This window comes from Oncorhynchus kisutch, linkage group LG30 (genome assembly GCF_002021735.2).
Source record: "Oncorhynchus kisutch isolate 150728-3 linkage group LG30, Okis_V2, whole genome shotgun sequence".
NCBI lineage: Eukaryota > Metazoa > Chordata > Actinopteri > Salmoniformes > Salmonidae > Oncorhynchus > Oncorhynchus kisutch.
The window spans coordinates 16,902,325-16,917,595 of NC_034203.2; the positions used below are offsets into that span (position 1 = coordinate 16,902,325).

General features: G+C 40.5%; 1 protein-coding gene across 8 annotated transcripts in view; it reads left to right on the forward strand.

Annotated features, from left to right (window-relative positions):
• The first annotated feature begins 4,763 nt into the window (after positions 1-4,763).
• The window catches only part of LOC109874663 (cyclin-Y), a 44,441-nt gene continuing 33,933 nt past the window's right edge, over positions 4,764-15,271 (forward strand). Inside the window, exon 1 of one of the 8 annotated variants that reach the window (XM_020466670.2) lies at positions 4,764-4,844. Coding sequence is in view for 4 of the 8 variants with exons in the window: in XM_020466667.2 (XP_020322256.1) it covers positions 5,280-5,433 (154 nt within the window). In the remaining 4 variants the exon portion in view is untranslated. Of the gene's footprint in view, positions 5,434-15,271 lie in introns of all 8 variants that reach the window. The other 7 variants (XM_020466667.2, XM_020466668.2, XM_020466671.2 and 4 more) reach the window with 7 other exon arrangements.

The window sequence follows — 15,271 nt, forward strand, 5'->3', positions numbered from 1 at the left end:
TTACTACACTTGGAAAACTTACACATATATAAAGTACTTTTTACATCCGCAGATGTCACAAAGTGCTTACACAGAAACCAAGCCGAAAACAGCAAGCAATGCAGATGTAGAAGCACGGTGGCTTGGTAAAACTCACTAGAAAGGCAGGAACCTATGAAGAAACCCAGAGAGGTGCCATGGTCTCCCAGGTGGCGCAGCGGTCTCTAAGGCACTGCATCTCAGTGCTAGAGGCTTCACTACAGACCCTGGTTTGATTCCAGGCTGTATCACAACCGGTCGTGATTTGGAGTCCCATAGGACGTCCCAGCGTCGTCCGGGTTTTGGTTTAGCTGGGGTAGGACCGTCATTGTGAATAAGAGTTTGTTCTTAACTGATTTGCCTTATTAAATAAAACAGCAGGGTCAAATAATAATAATAATCACAGTGGTTGTAGAGGGTGCAATGGGTGAGCACCTCTGGAGTAAATGTCAGTTGGCTCTTCATAGCCGAGCATGCAGAGGATGAGACAGCAGGTGTGGTAGAGGAGGGGAGAGAGAGAGTCCTCATGGGTGTTGGCTTCGAGTTTAGTCTCCATACTCCTGCTACTGCTGTCATATTCTAAAGTATATCTGATGTAAAGCCAAATCTGATCGGTCAATTAACCCCAGGAATCTGTAAACCTTTTGTGAGAATTTGACATGTCTTAGACATGTCTTTGTTTGGAATGGCGTGAACATGTCTGTCCTGTCCGTACGTCTGTCTGGCATTAACAGATAAGGTCATATCATAGGCCTCCAGCCTGGCAGCAGGCCTCTTACAGTAGGCTAGTGGTTCATTTCCACTAAGGATTTACCCCAGCGTTTACCCAAAAGGCTAAGGATTTTCTGTTTCCATCTACCCGTGTCTCACTGTGCCATGGCTCCGGCAGACCTGCCCTGACTTGCCAAGGTGCTGGGTACTTTTACGCTAGCCTTTACATAACAATCGCTAACTGTGAACTTTAATACCTCACAAAGCAACAGTCTTGAATGATACAAAGGTTGTTGATTTTGCTCGCCACAAGTCTTTAGTGTTACACTCCTGATGGAAACACAATAACACTAGCGTACATTAACATGAAACACTGGTGACACCCTGGTGTGGGGGTAAGTCTAGATGGAAAAGCACCATAGGTGTGTTTTGTTGCTTACAGTATGACAGATCCCATTCGTCACAGTCTCTTGCTCTCTCCCAGAGCCCATTGCACAGTCAAAGCCATGTCTAGCCATGTCACATTGATCTTGATAACTGCGCCTGTCTGAACTCATTACACCACTGTACACACACACTCTTGCGCCGAGCTAATTTGTAACCACTAACTTGATCTGGAACCTTTCAAGCTACAACTGTGTTGCCTCTGTCATTGTGACAGCAGGAGCACACATTTTATGTGGCATCATATTTGCCATAGTAGAGCGTCATTTACATTTTTGTTATAACTGATAAAAACAAAGATTGTTTATTATACTGACAAGATGGTCAAGTGACCATTGTAACAATGAAAATACATGCTCTCAAAGATGGAATGCAGGCAGGAGGAGGTGAGATCAGGTGGGACCATTGTAGTCAATGAGAGGGCAGATATGTGTGTGAATAACAGGCCATAGTGATCGATATAGGACTCATCTTTGTATCTTATGTAATCCGTTATGTTACCAGCAAAAATCAGAATGGATGTTTACGATAAATATTTGACAGTTCTCTGTTTTCTTAATGACATTCAAATCAGCATTGAAAAAAGACGTCAATTTAAATTTGTTCCACCTGAGCGAGTCTGACCACAAGTCAGAGACCACTATGATGACAGACCAAATGTGTTTGATGGATTACGGGAAAATAGCAGATTTAGGCTTTTGTAGGCTACAGTCCAACATATATCATTCAATGGTGCGACTACTGTCGGCATTCAAAGATTATCCAACTGGAATAAACGCCTGGAGGTAGGAATGGCGGCAGTGGTGTATGGTGTAGTCTACGGCGATACGGATAGCACTTATTATTGATATCTACATAGCACATGGATGTGAATCGCACTGCTGCTCTCTCATTTCGTTTTTTGCGCCTTACGGCTTGTGGTTGTTGTGGATGGCTGTGCACAAATCTAAATGTGTTTTTGAACCCAATAATGGTTGAGAATAAGACGTTTAAGCTGCCTATCAATACATTGTTTTTGAAACCAGTGGACAGCCAGTGAAAAATGCACCCTTGCAACAGCTGCACAGTGCGGATCCAAGGCTATGGAAGTGGGGCTTTTAATGCTCTAATTCATACAAATAAAAAACCTAATAGGCCTAATGGACACATGCTCAAACTGCACACTTTTGATAGACTTAAATCAAATTAAATAAAACTACCGATTGCTCCTTTTAATCTGTAGTTTATACATTCATTTCTGGATTTATATATAATATATTGATTCTTGAAGAATATAACTTATGAATGCCTCATGAGGTTAGTTCAACTGTCGCACTCCACGAGAACCCACAATATAAGCTTGTTTTACTCCAATGTTTGTAAACATTGTAAATGTAAACAAACACTGTATAGCCTCATATCATGGTTAAAACAATATGTTGGTCAGTGCTTGCACCCTTAGCTCTGCCGATTAATCTGAGAGTGGAAACATTTCTCAAGGCCCATCCCTCAGCTTTTTTTTTTTTTTTACCAAAACAGAGGCAGGGCAACCGTTTTGTTATTGTTTCATCTGTAGATTTGCCCTTTAAACAGATGCATATTATCAAGATATCAAAGTGTCACCAACAAAAATGGAAACAATAGGCCTATAGAAAATACAGCATATGGCATTTATTTTTCAGTAGTGCTCAAAGCATGCCCTTCCTTGAGCACAGCATTTATTTTTTAACTCGAATTAATGAGCCCAATCAGTCCTCCATGACAACAAAATCATGTTCAGGTAAAACAACACCTCCACTCAGCTGATCCTCAACACTGGGGCCCCACAAGGGTGTGTGCTCAGCCCCCTCCTGTACTCCCTGTTCACCCATGACTGCGTGGCCAAGCACGCCTCCAAATCAAATCAAAAGTATTTGTCACATACACATGTTTAGCAGATGTTAATGCGAGTGTAGTGAAATGCTTGTGGCATTTTTTCAAGTTCCTCAGCGTACACACCACTGACAAACTGAAATGGTCCACCCACACAGACAGAGTGATGAAGAAGGCGCAATAGCGCCTCTTCAACCTCAGGAGGCTGAAGAAATTTGGCTTGGCAGTATCACCGCCTGGTACGACAACTGCTCTTCCCGCAACCGCAGGGCTCTCCAGATGGTGGTGCCGTCTGCCCAACGCATCACCGGGGGCAAACTACCTGCCCTCCACGACACCTACAGCCCCCGATGTCACAGGAAGGCCAAAAAGATAATCAAGGACAACAACCACCCGAGCCACTGCCTGTTCACCCCGCTATCATCTTGAAGGCGAGGTCAGTACAGGTGTATCAAAGCTGTGACTGAGAGACTGAAAAACAGCTTCTATCTCAAGGCCAACAGACTGTTAAATAGCCATCACTGGCACATAGAGGCTGTTGCCTATATACATAGACTTGAAATCACTGGACACTTTAATAAATGGAACACTATTAATTTTAATAATGTTTACATAGCTTGCATTACTCATCTCATGTATATACTGTATTCTATACTATTTTATCTTAGTCTGTGCCGCTCTGACATTTCTCATCCATATATTTATATATTCTTAATTCCATTCCTTTACTTAGATTTGTGTGTATTGGGTATGTGTTGTGAAATTGTTAGATATTACTTGTTAGATTTTACTGCACTGTCAGAGTTAGAAGCACAAGCATTTCGTTACACCCCCAATAACATCTGCTAAACGTGTATATGACCAATAACATTTGATTTGGCTAATCTATACTTCCATATTTACAAGTCCTATTCTTGAAGATTAAGGGGTATTACATTTATTGGAATGACTGGAATTCTGATAAACGTTGGTTTTTAATGTAAAGATATAATGTAATCATATTATTATAAGTAGTAGAAAGCGATGGGTTAGAAGAAGCCTTCATAACCAACCCATAAAGTAAAAGTTAACATCCATATATGGCCAGCTATGTAAACTTTAACATGGATTACTCCTGCAGTTGATGTCATTCAATTGGTAACATTCATTTTTGTCTTCTTCTAATGCCTTTTAAGGGGACAGTAATCTAAAAGTAACTGAATGTAATCAGATTATGTTACTGAGTTTGGGTAATCAAAAAGTTACATTACTGATTACAATTTTGGACATGTAACTAGCAACTGTAATGGATTACATTTAGAAAGTAAGTAACTTACCCAACCCTGCTCCCAACTCATAGGAAACCATACCCAGTTGACTACTTGGTGGAAGCCCTCAATGGCAATATCCATGCTAAAACATGGAGTCCTTTTTCTCTATCAAATCCAGCACAACTCCAATATTTTCAAAGTTGTCGAAATGTCACGTGCGTCCATTTATATCAGTGCATTCGTGAAAACCTAACCATTATGTAAAATAGATTAGATCAAATAAACCTCAAGTAGAAAATTAGCAATTCAAATGTTTTGTTTACCAAATGCTACACTCCCTCATTGACCTCGATACAACTATTCTTATTCATTGATCTCGATTCAAAAACGCTTATTTTCGTGGACAGATTTTGAGAATAGTAAAACCACTCGCTTCACTTCTTCCCCTCTGTTAAAACGACGACGTCTCGGACGTCAAGGGGCGTATTCATTACGGAAACCGTTTACCGTTTTTTACAACTAAACGGAAGCACACAGAGAAAAACTAAAGTTTCTATCGGACAGATTCAGGTAGCTAACTCCCCATTTAATTTCGTTTGCTTCCGTTTAAGAAACGTTTCGCAACAGAATTGGTGTAATGAATACGGCCCTGGCAAGCTGTTTATTATGCCGATTCTGTTGCAAATCGTTTTGCAACTGTTTGGACTAATGATTACACCCCTGGCACATCTGATAACAGTCAATAGCGTGGTTAATGCGTGAGCTTGGCAGACTGTGGAAACTAAGAGGAAGGCTGGCTGCAACGGTTTACAGTGTAATATCTGTCATTTTTCTCTGCTGAGTCTAGTCATTATCTCGTTGACTGTGCGAGGATTTATCAATGACAGTGCATTTACGTGCTGGTCGCAGTGGCGGTTTCACCCTTGGTGCTCTGATCCTCCTCCCCTCTTCAGTATCAATTTGAACCGACTAATATCATTCTTCGAAGAGAGCAATATTGGAAAGATGGGAAGCACGAGCTCTTGCTGTGTGTCTTCGAGCCCGAAGCTCCGGAGAAATGCCCATTCGAGGCTGGAGTCGCACAACCCGGAGCCGGAGTTGAGTAGGGAGGATACGGGCTGCAACCTGCAGCATATCAGCGACCGAGAGAATGTCGACGGTGAAGTATTTTAGGCAGCCCATATCTTAATAATAGCCTAATGTGTAATAATATTAGCCTAAAGTTAAATGTGCCTGTGTGCTGGTGGTGAGTGTTTTGATAAATAACACGACTTAACCATTTTGAAGTTCACACTGAATTGTATTGCATTGGTTTGCCAAGTAGCCTATAGCGGTAACATTTATTGGCAACATTGCTTAATTTGCGTTGAACTATTATAGGCCGACATTGGATGTATTTGAAGTATTCTTTGAGACTCTATCCAAATGCCATGCAGAAATCATTATTAAGCATATTCCACTTAGCTAGGGGTTTCTGTCCTCCCTCCCTGGCACTTAGTCTGTCTTATTGACTTATAATGCTTCTAATATGACTGTTTATCTGAATGTGTGCTGTTATTACTGTACATGGGGTTAGACAACATGGCAATCCAGTCTGCCTCTCAGTCCCATGTGACATGTTGAAATATGGGATTGTGTCCCAAATAGCACCCTATTCCCAATAAAGATCACTGCTTTTAACCGGAGCCTTATTGGTCCTGGTCAAAAGTAGTGCAATATATATAAGGAATAGGGTGCCATTTGGGACGCCACCATGGTGCAACAGAGCAGACCGCATCCTCTTCATAAAGAAAGACGCCTTTGTGCTTCTCTTTGTTTTCAATTTCAGCATGAAAGACACCAATGGTGACATGGTATAGCATTCTGCCACACATGCTAACATGCATTACAATTGATCCATTCAAAGTGTCTACTAAATGGGTATAGCCTATTCAAGCTGAATGTCTCATGTAGAGATGCAACTCTCTGATATTGAGTGGTCTGCTTTGCAACATGCATGTCTGAATATCCATGATTGGCAAAGTCTGTACATTTTTACATCAACCACTTTTGGTGTTTTTCCCCATTTTCTCATCAGTATTTCTTGTGGATATGTCCGTTGACTGAAAAGGGGTCTGGTACTCCTTTTGGTTGCCCGGTACTGTATATATTTAGGTGACATTATTCCACAATATTTTAAAGCCAATATTCTATGAGTTGCTGGTTCTAAAGCAGTAGAACATTTCAGGTGCTGGTACCGGTGTGTCCCAGCCTAATTCAAACACTGGGTATGTCCAAGCCACTAGAACCTACAGTGGTGGATAGAGGCTGTGACTGTCTGTACAATACAGGCTCAGTGTCTCATTCTACCGTGGCTCTCCTCTTCAAGTTACTTCTGAGTGCTGGAATGGGACAACATAATCAGGTAGTGTGGGTTCAATATGCCCAGCATGTTTTTCTCAGGCAGCCTTGCATGTCTCTGGAAACATTACCAATAACTAGAGGTCGACCGATTTATGATTTTTCAACACCGATATCGATTATTGGGGCTATTTTTTTATATATATGTATATATTTGTAATAATGACAATTACACTTATTTTAACTTAATATAATACATCAATAAAGTCAATTTAGTCTCAAATAAATAATTAAATGTTCAATTTGGTTTAAATAATGCAAAAACAAAGTGTTGGAGAAGAAGTTAAAAGTGCAATATGTGCCATGTAAAAAAACTAATGTTTTAAGTTCCTTGCTCAGAACATATGAAAGCTGGTGGTTCCTTTTAACATGAGTTTTCAATATTCCCAGGTAAGAAGTTTTAGGTTGTAGTTATTATAGGACTATTTCTCTCTATAACATTTGTATTTCATATACCTTTGACTATTGGATGTCCAATAGGTACTTTAGTATTGCCAGCCTAATCTTAGGAGTTGATAGGCTTGATGTCATAAACATCGCAATGCTTGAAGCACAGCAAAGAGCTGCTGGCAAACGCAGTAAAGTGCTGTTTGAATGAATGATTACGAGCCTGCTGCTGCCTACCACCGCTCAGTCAGACTGCTCTATCAAATCATATAATTAAGTGTATTATGATAGTGCACAGAAATAAGAGCCTTAGGTCATTAATGTGGTCAAATCCGGAAAATATAATTTCAAAAACAAAACGTTCATTCTTTAAGTGAAAAACGGAACCGTTCCGTATTTTATCTCATGGGTGGCATCCCTAAGTCAAAATATTGCTGTTATATTGCACAACCATCAATGTTATGTCATAATTATGTACAGTTCTGGCAAATTAATTACGGTCTTTGTTAGGAAGAACCAGCCAGGCCAGGCGGCCAAAACTGCTGCATATACCCTGACTCTGCTTGCACAGAACGCAAGGGAAGTGACACAATTTCCCTAGTTAAAAGAAATTAATTTTAGCAGGCAATATTAACTAAATATGCAGGTTTTAAAAAATATACTTGTGTATTGATTTTCAGAAAGGCATTGATGTTTATGGTTATGTACACATTGGTGCAACGACAGTGCTTTTTTTCACGAATGCGAAATTAACAGGCTCCGCATCGATTAAATGCAACGCAGGACAAGCTAGATAACTACACATGGTTGATGATATTACTAGTTTAACTAGTGACTATGTTAAGATTTGATAGTTTTTTAAATAAAATTTGTTTAATGCTAGCTAGCGCCTTACCTTGGCTCCTTGCTGCACTCGCATAACAGGTAGTAAGCCTGCCACGCAGTCTCCTCGTGGAGTGCAATGTAATCGGCCATAATCTGTCCAAAAATACAGATTACCGATTGTTATGAAAACTTGAAATCGGCCCTAATTAATTGGCCATTCCGATGAATTGGTTGACCTCTACCAATAACCCCTCTGCATTTGACATTTAGCTGGAAGACTGGCGCATATCTCTCCTACAAGTACAGTACCAGTCAAGGTTTGGACACACCTACTCATTCAAGGGTTTTTCTTTATTTTTTACTGTTTTCTTCATTATAGAATAATAGGGAAGTAATCAACTATGAAATAACACATGGAATCATGTAAGCATAAAAATATATTGGAGATTTTTCAAAGTAGACACCCTTTGCCTTGACAGCTTTGCACCCTCTTGGCATTCTCTCTACCAGCTTCACCTGGAATGTTTTCCCAACAGTCTTGAAGGAGTTCCCCCATTTGCGGAGCACTTGTTGACTGCTTTTCTTTCACTCTGCAGTCCAACTCATCCAAAACCATCTCTTTTGGGTTGTGGTTTGGTGATTGTAGAGGCCAGGTCATCTGACACAGCACTCCATCACTCTCCTTCTAGGTCAAATAACTCTTACACAGCCTGGAGGTATGTTGGGTCATTGTCCTGTTGAAAAACAAATGATAGTCCCACCAGATGGGTTGGTGGATTGCTGCAGAATGCTGTGGTAGCCATGCTGCTTAACTCTGCCTTGAATTCTAAATGCATTACCGACAGTGTCACCAGCGAAGCACCATTACACCACCTCCTCCATGCTTCACGGTGGAAACCACACGCGCGGAGATCATATGTTCACCTACTCTGCGTCTCACAAAGACACAGCGGTTGGAACCAAAAATCTCAAATTTGGACACATCAGACCAAAGGACAGATTTCCACCAGTCTAATGTCCATTGCTCGTGTTTCTTGGCCCAAGCAAGTCTCTTCTTATTGGTGTCCTTTTAGTAGTGATTTCTTTGTAGCAATTCTACATGAAGGCCTGATTCACTGTCTCTTCTGAACAGTTGATGTTGAGATATCTTACTTGAGCTCTGTGACGTGTTTATTTGGGCTGCAATTTCTGAGGCTGGTAACTCTAATGAGCTTATACTCTGCAGCAGGGTCTGGGTCTTCCTTTCCTGTTGCGGTCCTCAGGAGAGCCAGTTTCATCATAGCGCTTGATGGGTTTTTGCGACTGCACTTGAAGAAACTATCAAAGTTCTGGAGATTGTCCGCATTGACTGACCTTCATGTCTTAAAGTAATGATCGACTGTCATTTCTCTTTGCTTATTTAAGCTGTTCTTGCCATAATATGGACATGGTCTTTTACCAAATAGGTCTATCTTCTGTATACCACCCCTACCGTGTCACAGCACAACTGATTGGCTCAAACACATTAAGATGGAAAGAAATTACACAAATTAACTTTTTAGCAAGGCACACCTGTTAATTGAAATGCATTCCAGGTAACTACCTCATGAAGCTGGTTGAGAGAATGTCAAGAGTGTGCAAAGCTGTCATCAAGGCAAAGGGTGGCTACCTTGACGAATTTCAAATATATTTTGATTTGTTTAACAGTTTTTTGCTTGTATGATTCCATACATGTTATTTCATAGTTTGGACCTCTTCACTATTTTACAATGTAGAAAATAGTAAAAATAAAGAAAAACCCTTGAATGAGTAGGTATGTTCAAACTTTTTACTGGTACTGTATGTATAGGGAGGGAGGTTAAAGAAGAGTGAGAGTACTGGGGACTGCTCATAGTGTGATTGGAAAGGAGCGTGTAGGTGGATGAGTTGGGTGTTGTTCAAATGCCATCCGTAAGGCCCTGGTCAAAAGTAGTGCACTATGAACGGAATATGGATCCATTTGGGACAGAGGATGTGAGGACAGACCGTATGAAGATGTGCTGCTGAATGTTACACTTCTTAGCGGGCTGTCTGTCGCTGTCCTACCACAGCAGCAGGCCTGAAGAGGTAGATAGGTAATGACAAATCACTGCTGAGAGAGAAACTGATGCCTCTATGTTGACTCTCATGAGAAATATAAGTTTATCACCATTACGATACTCTTGTCAAAATAGTTCTGAATCACATAAACAAACTACAACTTTAGAACCATCTATATAAGCAGTATAAATTGTTTAGAAGGCTTCACTAAGCATTGAAAGTTGCAGTTTATTTAAAGTGGGATCTAGTTCTGTTTGAGAAGCCTCGAGTCTGACCCAGCCAGCCTGAGTTATGTTATTTCACAATCCATTTAGGGCTTTGTGGCCCTGTCCTAACGTTATTCTCCATCTTGTGTTCTTAAGCAGAGATCATCATGGCATAACATCAAGTCTCATGCTTGCCCTGTATGAACTGATGTCTTGGGGAAAGGGAGATACCTAGTCAGTTGTACAACTGAATGCATTCATCTGAAATGTCTTCCACATTTTAACCCGGCCGCTATGAATCAGAGAGGTGCGGGGGGCTGCCTTAATCAACATCCACGTCTTCAGCGCTCGGGGAACAGTGGGTTAACTGCCTTGCTCAGGGGCAGAACGACAGAGTTTTACCTTGTCAGCATGGGGATTAGATCCAGCGACTTGACGGTTGCTGACCCAACGCACCTACCCAGCCAGGCTACCTGCCGCCCCTTGGCTGATACTCAGTCGACTTCAGGTTGGACATGCCAGGCAGGCTGCTTTTGAAGAAATTTAGAGCAAGGCTTACTTTGGGCAGAGATGGCTCCTAGGTGCCTCTGCCTCTAACAGGTTTGAGACTTATTCCCTTTACAGTAGTGATACGGTGGGGGGGACCGATAGTTGCGTATCGGGATATTAGTTCTGACTTTTTCCACATGTTTTACAGCGTACATTAAAATAGTTTTTTTGTCACTGGCCTACACACAATACTCCATAATGTCAAAGTGGAATTTTGTTTATTTTTATACTAATGGTGACTTTAAATCTGTTAGAGTTTAATGACTTTGATAAGAGAACTGAGGATGGATCGAGTACACTGTAGTTACTCCACAATACTAACCTAATTTGACAGTGTGAAAATGAAGCCTGTAAAAAATATATTCCAGAACACACATCCTGTTTGCAACAAGGCACTGAAATAATACTGCAAAAAATGTGGCAAAGCAATTCACCTTCTGTCCTGAACACCGTGTGAAGTTGGGGACAAATCTTTAAGCATAGTGGTGGCTGCATCATGTTATGGGTATGCTTGTAATCTTTAAGGACTGTGGAGTTTTTCAGGATTAAAAAAGAAACTGAATGGAGCTAAGCACAGAACAAATCTTAGAGGAACACCTGCTTTCCAACTGACACAGGGAGATTAATTCACCTTTCAGCAGAACAATAACCTAAAACACAAGGTCAAATCTACACTGGAGTTGCTTACCAAGATGACAGTGAATGTTCCGGAGTGGCCTAGTTAGTTTTTAGTTAAATCTGCTTGAATCTCTATGGCAAGACTTAAATGTTTGTCTAGCAATGATCAACAACTAATTTGCCAGAGCTTGAAGAAATCTGAAAAGAATAATGGGCAAATATTGTCCATTCCAGGTGTGCAAAGCTGTTAATCACTCACAGCAGTGATTATAACATGTTTTGAATCAGGGTGTATTTCATTTTCAATAAATTCCTAAACATGTTTTGACTTTGTCATTATGTGCTATTGTGTGTAATTTGGGTATTTTATTAGGATCCCCATTTAGCTTTTGGGAAAGCATTAGCTACTCTTCATGTGGTCCACACAACATGAAACATGACATATTTAAGAACATTAATAGATGAGGACTGGACAAAAAATATAAACGCAACATGTAAAGTGTTGGTTTCATGAGCTGAAATAAAAGATCCCAGAAATGTTCCAAACACACACAGCTTATTTCTCTAAAATATTGTGCACACGTGTTTACATCCGCTATTAGTGAACATTTCTCCTTTTGTCAAGATAATCCATCCACCTGACAGGTGAGACGTATCAAGAAGCAGATTTAAACAGCATGATCATTTAATGGGTGAACCTTGTGCTGGGGACCACAAAAGGCCACTCTAAAATGTGCAGTTTTGTCACAACACAATGCCACACATGTGTCATGTTTTGAGGGAGTGTGCAATTGGCATGCTGACTGCAGGGAAGTCCACCAGAGCTGTTGCTGGAAAATTGAATCTTAATTTCTCTACCATAAGCCACCTCCAATGTCAGTTTAGAGAATTTGGCAGTACTTCCAAACGGCCTCAACTGCAGACCACGTGTAACCACGCCAGCCCAGGACCTCCATTTTGTTTTTTTACTGTTGGATCATCTGAGACCAGCCACCTGGACAGCTGATGAAACTGGGATTGCACAACCAAAGAATTTCTGCACAAACTGTCAGAAACCATCTCAGGGAAGCTTATCTGTGTGCTCATTGTCCTTACCAGGGTCTTGACGTGACTTCAGTTCGGTGTCATAATCTACTTCAGTGGGCAAATGCACACCTTCGATGGCACTGGGACGCTGGAGAAATTTGCCCTTCACGGTTGAATCCCGGTTTCAGCTGTACCGGGCAGATTGCAGACATCATGCATGACATCATGTGGGCAGGTGGTTTTCTGAACAGAGTGCCCCATGGTTGGGATATGGTATGGGCATGTATAAGCTACACACAATGAACAAAATTGCTATTTATTGGTGTCCATTTTGAATGCACAGAGATACTATGACGAGATCCTGAGGCCCATTGTCGTGACTTTCATCCACTGCAATCACTTCATGTTTCAGCATAATGCACGAGGCAAATGGTGGTCATTCCAGATACTGACTGGTCTTCTGATCTACCCCCCTACTAAAAAAAAAAAAAGTTATCTGTGACCAACCGATGCATATCTGCATACCCAGTCATGTGAAATCCATAGACTAGTGCCTAATGAATTTTATTTCAATTTACTTATTTCCTTTTAAGGACTCAGTAAAACCTTTGACGTTTGCGTTTTACATTTTTTTTTGTTCAGTGTACATCAATTTAAAAATGGCACCGATGGGTGAGACGTGTTTAATCCATTTTGAATTCAGGCTGTAACACGACTGTGGAATTAGTCAAGGGGTATGAATACTTTTTGAAGGCACTGTATATCGTATTGTTTTGACTATCACAATATTATTTGGCCGTACCTGCCCCAAAACTTCAGTATTTTTCCTTCACAGCTTGTTCTCCTTTTTAAAGCTGCAATATGTCACTTTTTGGGCGACCAACCAAATTCACATAGAATGACATATCTAACATTTCTAAGAAGCTGTAGATATGTTCTCTGTGCACTATTTCTATTCATCCCATTAAGTCGGTGCCTATTTTACTTTCGGTTTTGTACACCAGCTGAAAATGCAATGTCATTGGTTATCTATATGGTACAATGATTCACTACACAATACATTTCTTGTTTTGTCACAACCAGAAATTAGTCAAGCCTTCAGAAAACAACAGGAAATTGTGGAGCGATTTCTGCATATCGCATATTTTAATAGGAAGCCAATTTTGTTTTCAGCTTTTTACTGATAAATCTTGTTCCTCTGCAGCAGACACGGTGAGCAATATATTTGGAACATCAAATCGCAATACATGTCTCCTCATTACCTGAGTAAAGAAGAATACCAAGTGTTGAATAACAAAGAGTCTGTCCTATATTCCAGGAAACATCCTTGACTAAACTAAATGTCTTTCTGTAGTTAAAATTGAGAGGGCGGGAGAGGTCTCACACAAAGCTTACTGTGTTCCTGAATCTTACCTTAGTTCATTCTGCAGACTAGGGTGCAAGGCAGCATCCACTGATGCTCTTATTTCGGGTTTATGGATGCAGGGAGTCTATCCTCTCTGAGACTCACTGACCAAACATGCTGGGTGCTCATTACTTGGATGTAAATTAGGTTGAGTAATATCATCTTGAATGGGGAAAATAACTTCTGTAGCCTTTTGTGGGCGATCTATAGCTCAAGTCCTCCCCTTTTTGTATTTGTGACTGCAGTGGCTAGATCCCATTCATGGCACTAATTATTTGGGGCAGAAGGAACACTGCTTTGATTATATGGTCAGAAACGGTCGCTCTAAAGAAGAGGTTATGAATCTGCATGAGTTCATTGCCATATTGTTCTCCCCCATGTGAGTAGCATGTTCATTGTACATGTAGTAGTCAACTGGAAGTAAGATGCAGCATTAATTAGAAATAACGTTCTCCTCAACTGTCTGTTCTCCTGTTGGTGCACCGATTTTCTTTTTCTTTTTTTTTCTTTTTTTTCAGAAATAATTCATACCCATTTGACTTATTCCACATTTTGTTGTGTTACAGCCTGAATTAAACTAATTACACTGAAAAAAATATAAACACAACATACAATAATTTGACTGAGTTACAGTTCATATAAGGAAATCAGTCAATTGAAATGAATGAATTAGGCCCTAATCTATTGTTTTTACATGACTTGGAATACAGATACCTTAAAATTTTTTTTTTTAAAGTAGCGCCATGGATCAGAGAACCAATCCAGAAATTGCTGGATATTGGCGGGAACTGGAACACGCTTTTGTACACGATGATCCAGTGCATCCCAAAACATGTTCAATTGGTGAGTATGCAGGCCATAGAAGAACTGAGACATTTTTAGCTTCCAGGAATTGTGTACAGATCCTTGCGACATGGGGCCTCTACATTATCATTCTGAAACATGAGGTGATGGCGGCGGATTAATGGCAGGACAATGGGCCTCAGGATCTCGTCATGGTATCTCTTTGAATTCAAATTGACATTGATAAAATGCAATTGTGTTCATTGTCTGCAGCTTATGCCTGCCCATAACATAAACACTCTGCCACCATGGGGCACTCTGTTCACAACTTTGACATCAGCAAATCGCTCAACCACTCAACGCCATACGCTATCTGCCCAGTTTATTTGTTATTTATTTAACCTTTATTTAACCAGGAAGGGCTCATTGAGATTAAAATCTCTTTTTCAAGAGCATCCTGGCCAAGATGGGCAGCACCAAGTCATTACAAAAAAATGACAGACAACATGAAACTACAAGTAATCTAGTAAAAACCATTGAATTCACAAGAGTATAAAACAATAAATTAAAAACATTGACAGGTCAGGGAATCAGCCTCAAAATCCTTCATCAGTGATTTCAAAACACCAATCGGGACAAATTCTTCCAGTTTTAAAAGTATTTTGTAAGGTGTTCCAAGACGATGGCGCGGAGTACATAAAAGCCCTTTTACCAAATTTAGTTCGGACATTTGGAACAGT